This window comes from Octodon degus, unplaced genomic scaffold (genome assembly GCF_000260255.1).
Source record: "Octodon degus isolate 3935 unplaced genomic scaffold, OctDeg1.0 scaffold00133, whole genome shotgun sequence".
Taxonomy (NCBI): Eukaryota; Metazoa; Chordata; class Mammalia; order Rodentia; family Octodontidae; genus Octodon; species Octodon degus.
In genome coordinates, this window is record NW_004524709.1 from 1,852,267 (window position 1) to 1,865,272 (window position 13,006).

The window sequence follows — 13,006 nt, forward strand, 5'->3', positions numbered from 1 at the left end:
TGCATAGCTTACATATACGATGCCAAAATGACATGGTGGTCTAAAGCTTGGGTTTTGGACCCAGAATTCCCAGGCTCATTACTAATCTTCACTCTATCACGAGCTGTGTGACTTTAGGAAGTTGCTCAATATTTTCTTGTCTCATTTTTGACTTCTCTTTCATGGTTTAATAATAATAATGACTACTTCATGAGGTTTTAATAAAGATTAAATGAATGAACACCTACTAATGGCCTAGAGCAGTGGCTGGTATCAAATAAGACCCCAATAAATGTGAAGAATATACTTATGTGCGTTTAATTGTAGTTTTCACCATGTGAGACTTCTAACTCATGTCTGTGTTCAGAGGTACACGTGACGCACACACAGTCACACACATACACATTTTGATGATTTAATCATGTGAGAGAAAATTGATGAAAGTGGGATGAAAGTGGGAAAGAGATATTTTAAAATGGCCAAAATAAAGAATATATAAAGAGAAATAAAACATCAGAGGAAACCAGAGCAAGGGAACAGAGAAGTATTTTTAGGCTTTATTTAACAGAGAAGAAGCATTACTGTCTAGGGACTTTTAGATTTCCCAGAGTTAAGAATCACTATATATTTTTTAAAAGTTAACTTTCCTGAAATAATATATGGACTTGTAATAATGCCTTCGAGCTAACTTTTTGTGTTTGTGTCAGGGAATGGATCTAACCTTAAAGGCTGGCAATTTTTCCCAAGCTGGTGACCAGGAAAGAAAAAGAGCAAGGAGAGAGGGAGGGAGGGAAGGATGGAGAGAGGGAAGGACGGAGGGAAGAAAGAGGAGGAAGATAAATGTACTTGCTTGCAATGCTTTCAGCTTCTGGGCATAGAGGCACACACCTATCATCCCAGCACTCTTGAGGATGAAGCCCAAGGATCACAGAGAGTGCAAGGCCAGCCTAAACTACATAATCAATTCCAGGCTGGCCTGAATTCCAAAACAAGACACTGCCCCCAACACACACACACACACACACACACACAGACACACACATTTTTAATTTAAGAAAACATAGAACTTTTTACAACTGGGACACGAAATCATTCAAAGAGAAGCAGAAGGACTAAAATGTATTTTATGATTTTTCAGAATTTCTGTGTTTTTGAACAACTCAAAAGTCCCATTGGAGAGATTCAGTCCAGGTCTTAAACATAGTTCTCAGGCTGACACGCAATTAGCACAGGGTCTGGTGCCCTCTGCGGTGCAGTTCTCAGCTAATTGTGGAAACTGGCAAGCTGCATGGAAATACCTAGTATGCTCCAGCTTCACCACTTCCTGAAAAGAAAAGAGCTGTTTGCATAGTTCAGGGATGAGGGAGGACAGGGGATGATCAGGAAAGGTGTTATTCTAGACAGCTGATAAAAGCTGGCATCACTGGTGAATGTGGTGTATGCTTAAAATTAGTGGGTTTTGAAGGAAATATTAAGTAATTAAAATTAGTGGGTTTTGAAGGAAATATTAAGTAATTTGTACAACATAAACAGGATCCTTGTCTGCTGTTAGGAGGTACTTGTCCTTTCTACTTTTTCTTTCCTTTGATAAAGTTGAATTTTCAGTGAGCTTTTCTATTCATTGATGTTAACAATGATACCAGTGACCTTGGGTCAAAAGGCAGTGTTCTTCTTCCATTCGGGAATGTTGAAGCCCTTTTGAGAGCCAAGCAGTCGCCAAAGCTGCACAGTTTAGCAGAGGTCCACGCCGTCTGTCATCTTAGTCTGCTTTACACCCTTAGGAGAACTTAATAAGCCTAATAATTTTTTGAAAACCTAATAATTTTTCTTTATTCTTTCTTTCATCAATGTTTTTGTTAAATTTTTAGCATTCTGTCTTCTCTAAAAATCAAATTATCTTGGAAATGATAACTGAGAAAAGGAAATTAGTGCATTAAACTCCAAATACCTACAATAGTCATTCCTAAAAATGAATTTAAGAAGTAGAACTTACAAATACAAAATACCCCAATCTATTATATTTGCTTTCATTCAGGGTCTGATGTGAGGCAAGTACCATGTATTCAAAACTTCATAGGAGGCTTAGATGAGTTTGACTTAGAAGAGTTTTTAACAGTGGAGAAATAGAAAGCCACTATCACTTGTACCTTCTACACTATCATTTCCTCGAGTGTGAACACTTCTAGAAGGATCGGAATCTGAGTTTATCTTGGTGCCTCTGGCAGCGTCCAGGGTCACCGGGCTGAACATCCGAAACACTCAAGCAATGTGTTGGCTGCACAAGCCATAGTGAGCGAAGATGACTGATGCCCAGAACGGAATGCCCAGAAGGGCCACTGTGGCCTTAGAAGTCCAATGAGAAATGCATGGTCTTGGTGTTATCCTCTTTAAATTCCCTCGGCTGGGTTAGTACCAGAGGCATAGTCTGCTAAAGTTACTTTCCTCAAAGGTATCTTACAAAAGGTAGAAATTTGTGAAAAGAGACAACGATGCATGTAATATTTTAGCAACAGCAGATAGGTGACAGTGAACAAATCATTAGTTTGAAAGCGCCAATGTTTTCTGTTTTGCTTAGCTCGAAAATGATGATTGGTTAAGCCCTGGTTGCATTGCCGCAGCCCAACATAGAGGATTCCTTCTTTAGTTTTGTTTTTTGTTTGTTTGTTTGTTTGTTTGTTTGTTCTATTTTGTTTTAAATCTTGGAACTACATTATTTCATGGGCTGGAGTTATGAGATTTTCAGTAATCATAGACCTCAAGCAATGTCCATAATTCTAATGTAGAATTTCTAGCACACAGTTGTAATATACAAAGTGTTGTCTTCTTCTGTTAGTCCTTACTGTATGATGAACTGCACTTTTTCTCCAAGCATCTGTTTTGTGAAACAAAAACAGGACCAGCAGGTTAAGATAGTGGACCCACTAACTGGAGTTCTGTACTATATTTTGTGCATAACTATACCCATAACTCACTACCTTGAATTTCCAATTGGTTTTTAAAACAAACAAGATTTAAAGGCACTTGTGAAAACTGTCTTTTTCCCCTCACTATCTGCAGTGTTCTTGTCATAAGACCTAATTCAACATCAGTTTTTCTTAAGTGATTTGTCACCTTTAGTCCTTCCAAAGTATCAAACTTATTTTTTATAGAAATAAGAACTTTTCCATACCCATATTTTCATCAGTTTTATGTCATGTTTAAGAAAATTAAAAATTACAGTGAGTCCCACAACTATAAGTAGGTTGAGGAACAAACACAATATTCTTGTAGTAAGTATGGAAACCTAAGTAGACAGAGCCAAAATAAAAGTTGCATTCTTAGAGGGCTCTGTCAGTGAGTTTCTTCATGAGACTGGAGAATGTTGGTTAATCCAGTGATCTTTTAAAGCACGGGTTAAGTATGGATTCTCATATTGTTCTATTTCAATCATTCACAATTGAGGGCAGTTTTGTCCTTACTAGTCATTTGGCAATGTCTAGAGATATTTTTGGTAGTCATCCCAGGGCAGTGGCAGATATTACTGGCATTTAATGAGTAAAAGGCAGGGATACTGCTGAACATCCTACAGAGCCTAGGAAAGCAGCCCTTGCACACATACACACCAAAAATTGCCTGGCACAGAATGTCAGTATAGCACCAAGGTTGAATGGTCATACCCAACTATGATTTAGGTGGGTTTTTTTTTAAATAAATATGTGAATAATATACTTTTAATAAATACTAAGAGACTCATAATTTTAGAATACTGCAATCTGAAAAGAAAAAAAATGAGTGGTTAAAAGATGAATTACATGGATTAAAGCACCTACAAGCAGGCGCAGGGGCCAAGGGTTTGATCCCCAGGCCTGCTGTGCAGGCCCCATCCCTCGGGCATGGAGACAGCAATTGAGACTGGACTTGGTGGTGCGTGCCTATAATCCCAGCTCTTGAGAGGCTGTAAATGAGTCTGATCAAGTAGTAAGACCCTGAGCACTCTGTAAACTCTTCCCTAAAATACAAAAATAAATAAATAAATAAATAAATAACAGTTGAAATACAAGGAAACACAGTATACCTTCGCCTTAGGTTGCTACTGTTGCTATGAGCTGGTGCTAAACCTAAATTCAACCCTCACAATCAACAAGAAGACCAGAAAATCTCATTAATTCAGTCCTGATTAACTGAACTCATATTTATTAGATATTAATATATATTGGTCTGAGTGACAACATGATAAACAATGAAATAGACATTTAAGAGATATGTCTGTTGCGATAAATGCTATCAAGGAAAACTAATGAGGGTACTTAGTGAGGGTATGCACAATTGTGAATTCTGTTTGAAAACAGAAATTTCTTATATGGCATTAAATTCTTAGAGGCATTAAAATGTGTGAAGCATTTCCCAGTGTAGTGGACAATACCGCCAATGTTGCACTGAATGAATAGAAATGTCTCCTCAGAGGCAATTTCTATAGTAATAAAGGCTGAAGACTTACTATTGTGTGATTTACTAGGAAAACACATTTCTGCAGCAGTTAACTTATTTTATTAATTTTATTGAGAAACAAATAGCAATGAAACAGTTTCAAAACAGGTTAGTAAGACAGTTACAATAATTAATACATTGCATATTGTTGTCTTTATTGTAGTTATTCATAGCACAAGATGCAGACATGATATCCTGACCAAACACTTAGTACAAATCTTTCTTCTCATTGAATTAAGAGAAAGTAGCTATATATCTATCCTATTTTGTATATACAGATAAAAATGGTCCTTCATTTATATCCCTTTTTTTTGTTTAGTTTTGTCACAGATGGGTATTCCACTGCCATTTAAATATTGTGGGAAACATTTTTTATTTAGCTTTTGTTGTTTGTTTGTTTGTTTGTTTGTTTTAACCAGGGATTGAACTCAGGACCTTCACTTTCCAGGCAGGTGCTTATGCAGCTGAGCTATCTTCCCAGCAGGAATTAACTTATAATATCTGTTTTTTAAAAACAACCTATGACTTTGTAGGAATCACTACTCTCCTAAAGTGCTCAGTTACTATTAGAGACTGTAAGTAGAGGGGAAAAGTCCTTGAAGCTCCGCAGGTCAGAGACGGCTTATGGAGCAGGGAGTCTTTTATTGGGATTGACAAGATGACTAGGGAAAATGAGAAGCTATTAGTTTAAATCAGAGGCTCCTGACTACAGTAAGCACCTCAGCTTTAGGAAGGCCATGAGCCACCAGTAATTGTCCATCACATTTTGTGTATATTATCATGCTTCTTCATGAGGTGTTCATGTCTGCAATGACAATCCTGGAGGTGTTATGTAACACTTAGAATATTTTACTCCATCATTCCTGAAATCCACTCCTTCAATCCATCAGCACCTCACTGAACCTTCCTCTGCTTTTAAGCTATCTCAACATTAATATCCTTTCTTCTCACTCTTTGCTCCCCTTTATTTCCAAGGACACATTTCTGATTGAAGGACAGGCTATGACAACTCAAAAAAAATAGTTTTGAAGTTTGTCTCTGTTCATTTTTATTAATATTCTACATAGAGCCTTTAATTAGTGACTTATCTTTTGTGTCATTTGAGTTACAGCATCTCCCTTCAGCAATCCCAGATGATACAACATTATGATAAAGAAATTAAAAACAGCAATCTGTTAACAAAAGAATTGCATTCTACGCTCCTCGTATTCCTTCCTAAATCTTGGGTGACAGGAGCCACAATCAAGAAACGTCCCCCAAGGACCCTATCTCTGTGTGACTCCTGGAAATAAATTATGGGTGTTTTGTTTATCTGCAAATAGCTAAAAGATAATTTGGGTTTTTCCCCTCTAAATTCCTTCGGATGTTACGCGTTATGTAATTTTCACGTTTTAAATTCTGTTAAGTTTTACCACGAGAAAGCAAAAGCAGGTATGGCGCATTATGTGAAAACTTTCCTGTGAAAACATTTATGGGAAATAATCAGAAATGTGATTAGTCAATTTTAATTTTCTAAACATCTGATATAAGATATCTTCTTCACACATACCTGATGCATCATGTTATGGAACTTAAACAATTTTTTTATAATTGACAAATCTAAGCTGATTCATTTTTATCTTCTTTTTCTCCAACAGAGAGACTGCCTCAGAGTTAGCTGGAAGTCCACCGAGGTGAGCAGCTGGCTTGCTTATTTTGTACCTGGTTTTTGATACACAGAAAGAATTACTGCGTTCCCTTTAAAAGAGTTTTCTTTCTCCTCATCAAATCTCACTATGTACATGACGAAAGTGTGTATTAGCTACATGTAAATGATTTCACCAGAAAGTAATGAGACAAATGTTCACAAGTGACTTAGAAAAATCATTCTCCTTTCTTTGAAGTTATGTTATATATTTGGAGATGTATCTATGAGCTACATTTTCTCAGAAATCATAAAAATGTGGTTTCCTTTATAATACTTATGAGACTTGGCAATCTGAAGACACTGAATTATTTTTTTTCTCAGTATATTAGTTGTAATTATTGGGTTCAGGAATTTATAGATGTATGAAAGAATTCAGAGCTTTTCCTAAAGGACCTACATCATAGTTTTGGGATGGTATAAATACATTTTTAGTTCTTTTTATTTAAATACATAGTAATGTCTCAAGAAATCAGTGTATGGTTGGTCAATGTATTTATACACTTTTATATTTTATGTCAGTATATAAAATGATTAATAGGATACAGGCTTTATACAGCTAACCACTGAGAATGATGACCATTATTTAATGGAAAGCAGAAAAAAGAAAGGAAAAAAAGGGAGTGAGGAAGGAAGGAGGGAGGGAGGGAGGGAGAGAGGGAAGAAAGATGACCATAATTTTAAAGGCATTTAATGAACACTGATTAAGTATCTGCCTTTATACCTTAGATTGTACCTCAGTCTTCTAAGGTACTCAGAAACTTCATGAATAAATTAATATGTCATAGGGTGTTGCCTGGGAACTATTCAAAGTGGAAATTAAGAAAATCTCAGAACACATACAAAAAAAGAGCAAACAAAATATGATCATAAACAGCACTTGAGAATAGGAAAAAGTATAAATCATTACCATCTGGCACAGGAAATAAGCACATTTGGTTGCTTTTGTATGTAAGGAAAACCTTTGCTTATAGGCTCTTGATTAATATTGCCAAAGAGCTATTTACTGTGATCCAAATATTTAAATTACCATCTATCTTCATTCTTTGGATAACATCCCAAAGAAATATTTGAACCATGTGCCAGTTTATGAGCTACAACCATGCGTGTTTTCTGGTTTTTGTATTCTTGCTTAGTTTGTTCATTGTTGAACTTTCGCTCTGGAAAGGTCCACTGTGATGACCTGAGCATTCCATCATTTGCAGAGAGTTGTGCATCGGCCCGTGTTTGTGGTGAAGAAGTTAATCCTGAAATAATGGAATTAGGAATGACTTCCAAACATTCATAGAATGGCTAAGGAGTGGACCACCTCTGTATTGTCAGAGCAGACCCACACCATGCAGTAATCATGCAGATGAAAATTACTCAGATGTCTGAAAATCTGCAGCCACCTCTGAATTCTATTAAGTAGTGCTTTATCATGAATACCAAGCAGCCGTTCATATATTTGCCAGGAATGATCTTCTGTTATTGCTGGTTTATTACTCAAGGGACAGAGTGCTCTCTTCTTGAGTTTGGTGGGTGGTATTTTGGTAATCAGCCCACTTATTTTGTGTCATGAATTTTTGTTTTTCTAATGTTCAATTGTGTTGAAAATAAACAACATGCCAACAACCCCCTTCTAACAATGCACAGTCATTTTGGTACATGACAACAAGGGTGTGAAAGAAATGTTATTTTTCAGTCATACTTCTAATAGAATATCAGATCCATTATTACTTTCCCCGGAAGCAATTTTGGACATATCCATTATCAGGTATTTCCTTTCCTACATGAACTTAAAATAACATAATTATTTACTGATGAAACTTCCTTGCTGTCCATACTATTTCTTTAACTGGCATTCATTTGTTTGTACAATCTCGGAGAATTTCACCAGTTGTTCAGTTTTTCTGCCTATCCTGGTTTTGGGTGGCCTGTCCCCAAAAATTGCAAATGAGCCCTCAGATACTAGAGTACCATTTAGAACAAGGCATTGGTAGCTATTTTGCTTATTTGTCTGCTAATGATTAGAGGAGCATTCTGAACTTTTTTATCCTTTTGGTCATAAAAGCCTGCTTATTCTCTGACATCTAGGGAAAAAAATGAAAAATTGCAGTGCAGGCCACAACTACCTAGTGATAGTTGGCTGGGAAGGAAGACAGTGGCACTTTGTAACAATTTTATGGTTTGATTTTCATTGGCTTTGACTGTCTTGAAATTTTCCAAAAGGCCATTGTTGCACAAGGATGGAGTCTTTCAACTTTAATTGCCTTCTGTGGCATTAATTTTACATAGCCGGACACTGGTTGGCAATATTCCGTGTACACATGCAAATCTTGTAGCAGAGCCTTGGGTCTTGGTAGTTAAACACGCTTTGATGCTGAAATGAGATATGTGCACAAAGCACTTGAGCATGCCCCAGGTATGTTTTTCATTTCTAATGATAACCTAAATGTGTTTTTGAGTTCTTGCCACTGCTGAAATTAAAGTTTGGTAATAATATGTCACCACAAAAACATTAGAGTATATGAGCAACATGCACTAAGCATTGTAATTATATTATAAATATTAAAACTCATGATCTTGTCAGCATTGAAACAAATATTTAAGCTAACTACCTGTACAGCTCACGCTGCCTACTACCTGGAAGTGATTTAGAAGTGGGATACATGATTCTGTCTCTTGCTCTGTGAAAATGATCAATTTTAATCCTGTGTATAACGCCTTGCTTTTGTTTGACTTGTAGCAAAAAACGGTTTAGCAATATCAATAATTTTTTTTCTCATTGTAATCATGTTTTCCAAAATCTGTTTTTCATGGTGAAGAGTAGTCACTTTAGGTAGATAGATTTAAATCATAGTAAACTCCCAATCATTTAAATGGAGCAGAGACACTAAATAAATTGTGGTAAGATGGGAGGTCAGTATAAGTGATACCAATATAGATAAAACTTTATTTTGGGTAGCAGAATAAAGGTATAAATGAAGCTTGTATCAACAGAGGTTTTACTGTAATCATGCACCATTAACTGTTGTTTTTGAAAGAGAGAGCACTTGAATTTCTTATGAGCATAGTCCACTATGTTAAGTAAACTATGGAACATAAAGGGATTTAATAGACCTTCACAGAAATATCTTAAATACCACAGGAGAGAGTCACAGGCTGGTTCTTCATGCTCAGAAGTCAGGATGCTCTTTGAGGAGCAAGAAGTATCAGCAAATGAAGCTTAAGATAATTACATACATGAATCTGATGTCACTCTGTGCTAGATTCTAGCATAAATGGATGGAGGGAAGAGCCAAAGGTTAAAGTCATGAAAGAAAGACATAGTCTTCTCTTTTGTATTTTAATCCAATAACGATGTTTTTTTCTGTCTCTTCTGTGATGGGATATTGGACACAAATATCAAATGTACTCAAAGTGGTTTAACTTAGAATTTTTCAACTTAGAATTTTTTGACTTTGTGATACTGTGACAGTAGTAGTAGAAATTGTACTTTGGATTTTGAATTTTGGTCTTTTCTGGGACTACAGAGAGGCGGGATACTACTCCCTCAGTGCTGGGTAGCGTCATACCTGGCACCTGGCCTCCAGGCTGGCAGTGGACTCTCCAGTGTACTGTGTTGCTGAGCTAAGATGTTCAGTAGGTTCGGTTATTATGAGCACTTTTTATTTAAAATATTTTCAATTTGTGATAGTTTATGAGGACATCCCCACCGTAAGTTAAGGAGCACCTGTATAAGCAATTACTGAAATGCCATATACACCATAGAATTCGTATTTGAGAACTTCTACCAAAAAATAAAACTACAAGGCTGGTTTGACTATCAGAGATAAAAGTCATTCTATTACAGCTTAATGTATGAAATTATGGCATGACATTATGAATTTATGTTACCTGAAATCTGATCAATATTGATGCACTTAAGGGAAGGCAAGACTGACCTTTTTCACTGACCATATTTCTCAGTGACTAGTCCAGTCACACTGAAGGAAAAGGTAGAAACAAAGAGAATTCAAGTAAGACCTGGCAGCTCACCTTGCTACTGGTGGCTCTAGAGGTCCGTAAGGTTAATCTTCAGTTGCCTGTGGAGGGACTGGGTAGGTAACACGTACTCATGTTTCTTCTTCTCAATACAAAATGCTGTCTTCTGAAAGATGTTTAGAAAAGAGAAGATATACATGTGGGTACTTCCAGGCCAAACACTTACTAAGTAATCAAGAGCTGAGGGACACTTTCTGTCTTCTTTGTAATCCCCAAGGAACAATTCCCTGTACTCTCCTGAGACCTCCATGTAGTGCTGTTCGATATTGATAAAATTCATTATTTATTCATTAATTCAAAAAAGGCACATGAAGTGCTAGGTATAGCTGTAGGCCTTGTGAGAAGAAATAAACAAACACCCTTTCCTCTCTTAAGTAGTGTAGTCTAGTGAAAAAGGCTCAGATTATTCCAGGACTAGTGGCCATATATTTTATACCATAAAAGACAGTAAAACATCGAAGCAAACCTAGGGTGCTAAGGGACTCCAGCAATGAGATGGGCTACTTTTGATTGGAGGCAGAAAGATAGGCATCATGAAGCCACATTCTGAACAGGACTTCACTGACTGGGTCAGTTGGAATTGGTGGCAGCAGAGTCCCCATAAAATCTCTGGACCTTGATATTCCCAGAACCCTTCTCTATCTCCCTTTCACTGACAATGAAAAGCCAGTCCACTGGCCGAAGATTGGTCTCTATATACTACGAAGCCCAATTTCCCACTTCCAGCCTCCAACTAACATATTGCCCTCTAACTCAAAGGTCACCCGAAGTTGTAAGTGGTAAAATATATTCATTCTTTCTTCCCCTACCTCTGACCCACACCTCCTGACTTTTCATATGCATCTTGCACTCCATATCTGTGGCTGAAATCTTTCTTGCACTTTCCTTTCTCCACCAATATCTCCTTTTGTTATTTTTTTTCAGATTGATCCAATTACAGGCCACTATAGATAAATCAGCCTAGAGAGCGTAAGTTGAAACTGGGTGTAGTGGTGTCTGCTTGTAATCCCAACACTCAGGCTGAAGAGGAAGGGTCACCATTAGATGGTAACCTCATGTGCTATAGGAGTTCACTACCAGCCTGAATGACATGAGACCCTGTCTCAAAAACAAACAAAAAGGAAATAAAAAGAAAATGCAAATTTGATTTATATGTACAGTTCAAGAGATTGGAAAAAGTCGAGGGTTGGTTCAGTACTACTATAGTCTGGGATTGTCCCCCAAATTTTGGTGCTAAGACTGTAATCTTCAACACAACCATTGAAAGATGGCCCCATTGGAGAGGTATTTAGATCATGAGGCCTCTATCTTGATGAGTAGATTTAATGCCACAGTAAAACTTATCATGACACTGGGTCTGGAGTGCACATCTCTAAATCTGACTATCAGAGGATAATGCAGGAGGATAAGGAGTTGAGGCCAACTGGGGCAACTTAGATCTCATAGAGATAGATAGATAGATAGATAGATAGATAGATAGATAGATAGATAGATAGATAGACAGACAGACAGACAGACAGACATGGGACTGGGGATTTAGCTCAAATGAGAGTATCCTTGAGTTTATTCCCTACTACCACAAAAATTTTAAAAGTAAAATAAATTAATAAACTGATAAATAAAAGCTTACTAGAATAGGTTCCATGCCTTTTCTATACTTCTGTGCTGTGAGGACAGCTGTGACCCACACATGTGAGGACAAAGTAAGAAGGCTCAGATACAATGCTGGCGCCTTGGTCTTGCCCAGCTTCTAGGACTATGAAGAAAATGTCTTACTCCTTACCAGTTACCCAGGCCATGACATTCTGCTGCAGTGCCCTGGCATGCCTCCTGCTGTCCTGTGTTGGGATGGTGCCCTTCATGCTCACCGTATCACATGGAGACATAGCAATATCCAATCTATTCCCATGTCTCATTTTCAGGGAAGAATCCTTTGTCCATTCCTAGGCTTGTAGGGAAAATAAGATATCTTGTATTCTCAGCCTTTTTAATGAGAGGTATATTCTGTCTGCACTAGTCAAAAGGGAGGGCAAAATGGCTTATAAGTATTCATGGTGTGAATGGTGCCCACCTCCAACAGGCATGCTTTCCATTTTCTTCCTAATCTGCCCCAGACACTTTTCTGACCTTTCCTCACCTGGTCAAGGTCAACAGAAGCCTCCATCTAATTAAATCTAATAGACATTTATCTGCTCTTAGGCCAAGTATTTGGTCACCTAGCTGCATTCATTCAATCTACAAAGTACTTTGTCCTCCCTGATGTGCTTTCTTCCATTTGGGGACACTAAATTTTCCAGGTTACTTCTGCTCCCACTGCCCATTTCTTCCAAGTATTCCTTCCTGACATTCTTCTGTGTGTTGTGCTCTGTGTTGAGATACATTTCCCAGGATTTTACTTGGAAATCATTCTTTTCACCCCTAGGGAGGATGCAGAGAGATTTCATATAATTTCTCAATTTTTTTTCATAATTTTACTGATAAACAAATAGCAATGAGACAGTTTCAAATCAAATCGAAAGTACAGTTTCAATAATTAACACACTGCAAACGTTCTTCTTAGTAGTTAATGGCTGTACAAGATGCACACTTGAGATCCTATTTACAAACACCATTAGAAAAAATCATTCTATTCATTAAGAGAATATAACTATATATCTATTCTAGCCACTTTGAATACACAGATACAAAATGGACATTCATCTGTATACCCTTTTTTTGTTAAGTTCCATTATTTGAATATCATAGGTGTGTAAACTCAACAAAATATTCTAAAAGAGTCCAGTAGCCCATAATAGCATTGGGTCTTCTGTTTAACTGGCAATGTCAGAAATTGTTGACCTGAGTCCCCCA

The 13,006-nt window shown here is 37.1% G+C and overlaps 1 protein-coding gene across 4 annotated transcripts in view; it reads left to right on the top strand.

Moving 5' to 3' along the window:
• Celf2 (CUGBP Elav-like family member 2) overlaps nt 1-13,006 on the top strand; it is a 598,848-nt gene that overhangs the window by 128,923 nt on the left and 456,919 nt on the right. For all 4 annotated transcript variants that reach the window (XM_023701316.1, XM_004641262.2, XM_004641263.2 and 1 more), the window contains exon 2: nt 6,084-6,119. In XM_023701316.1, coding sequence (XP_023557084.1) covers nt 6,084-6,119 — 36 coding nt within the window. The remainder of the gene's footprint in view (nt 1-6,083; nt 6,120-13,006) is intronic.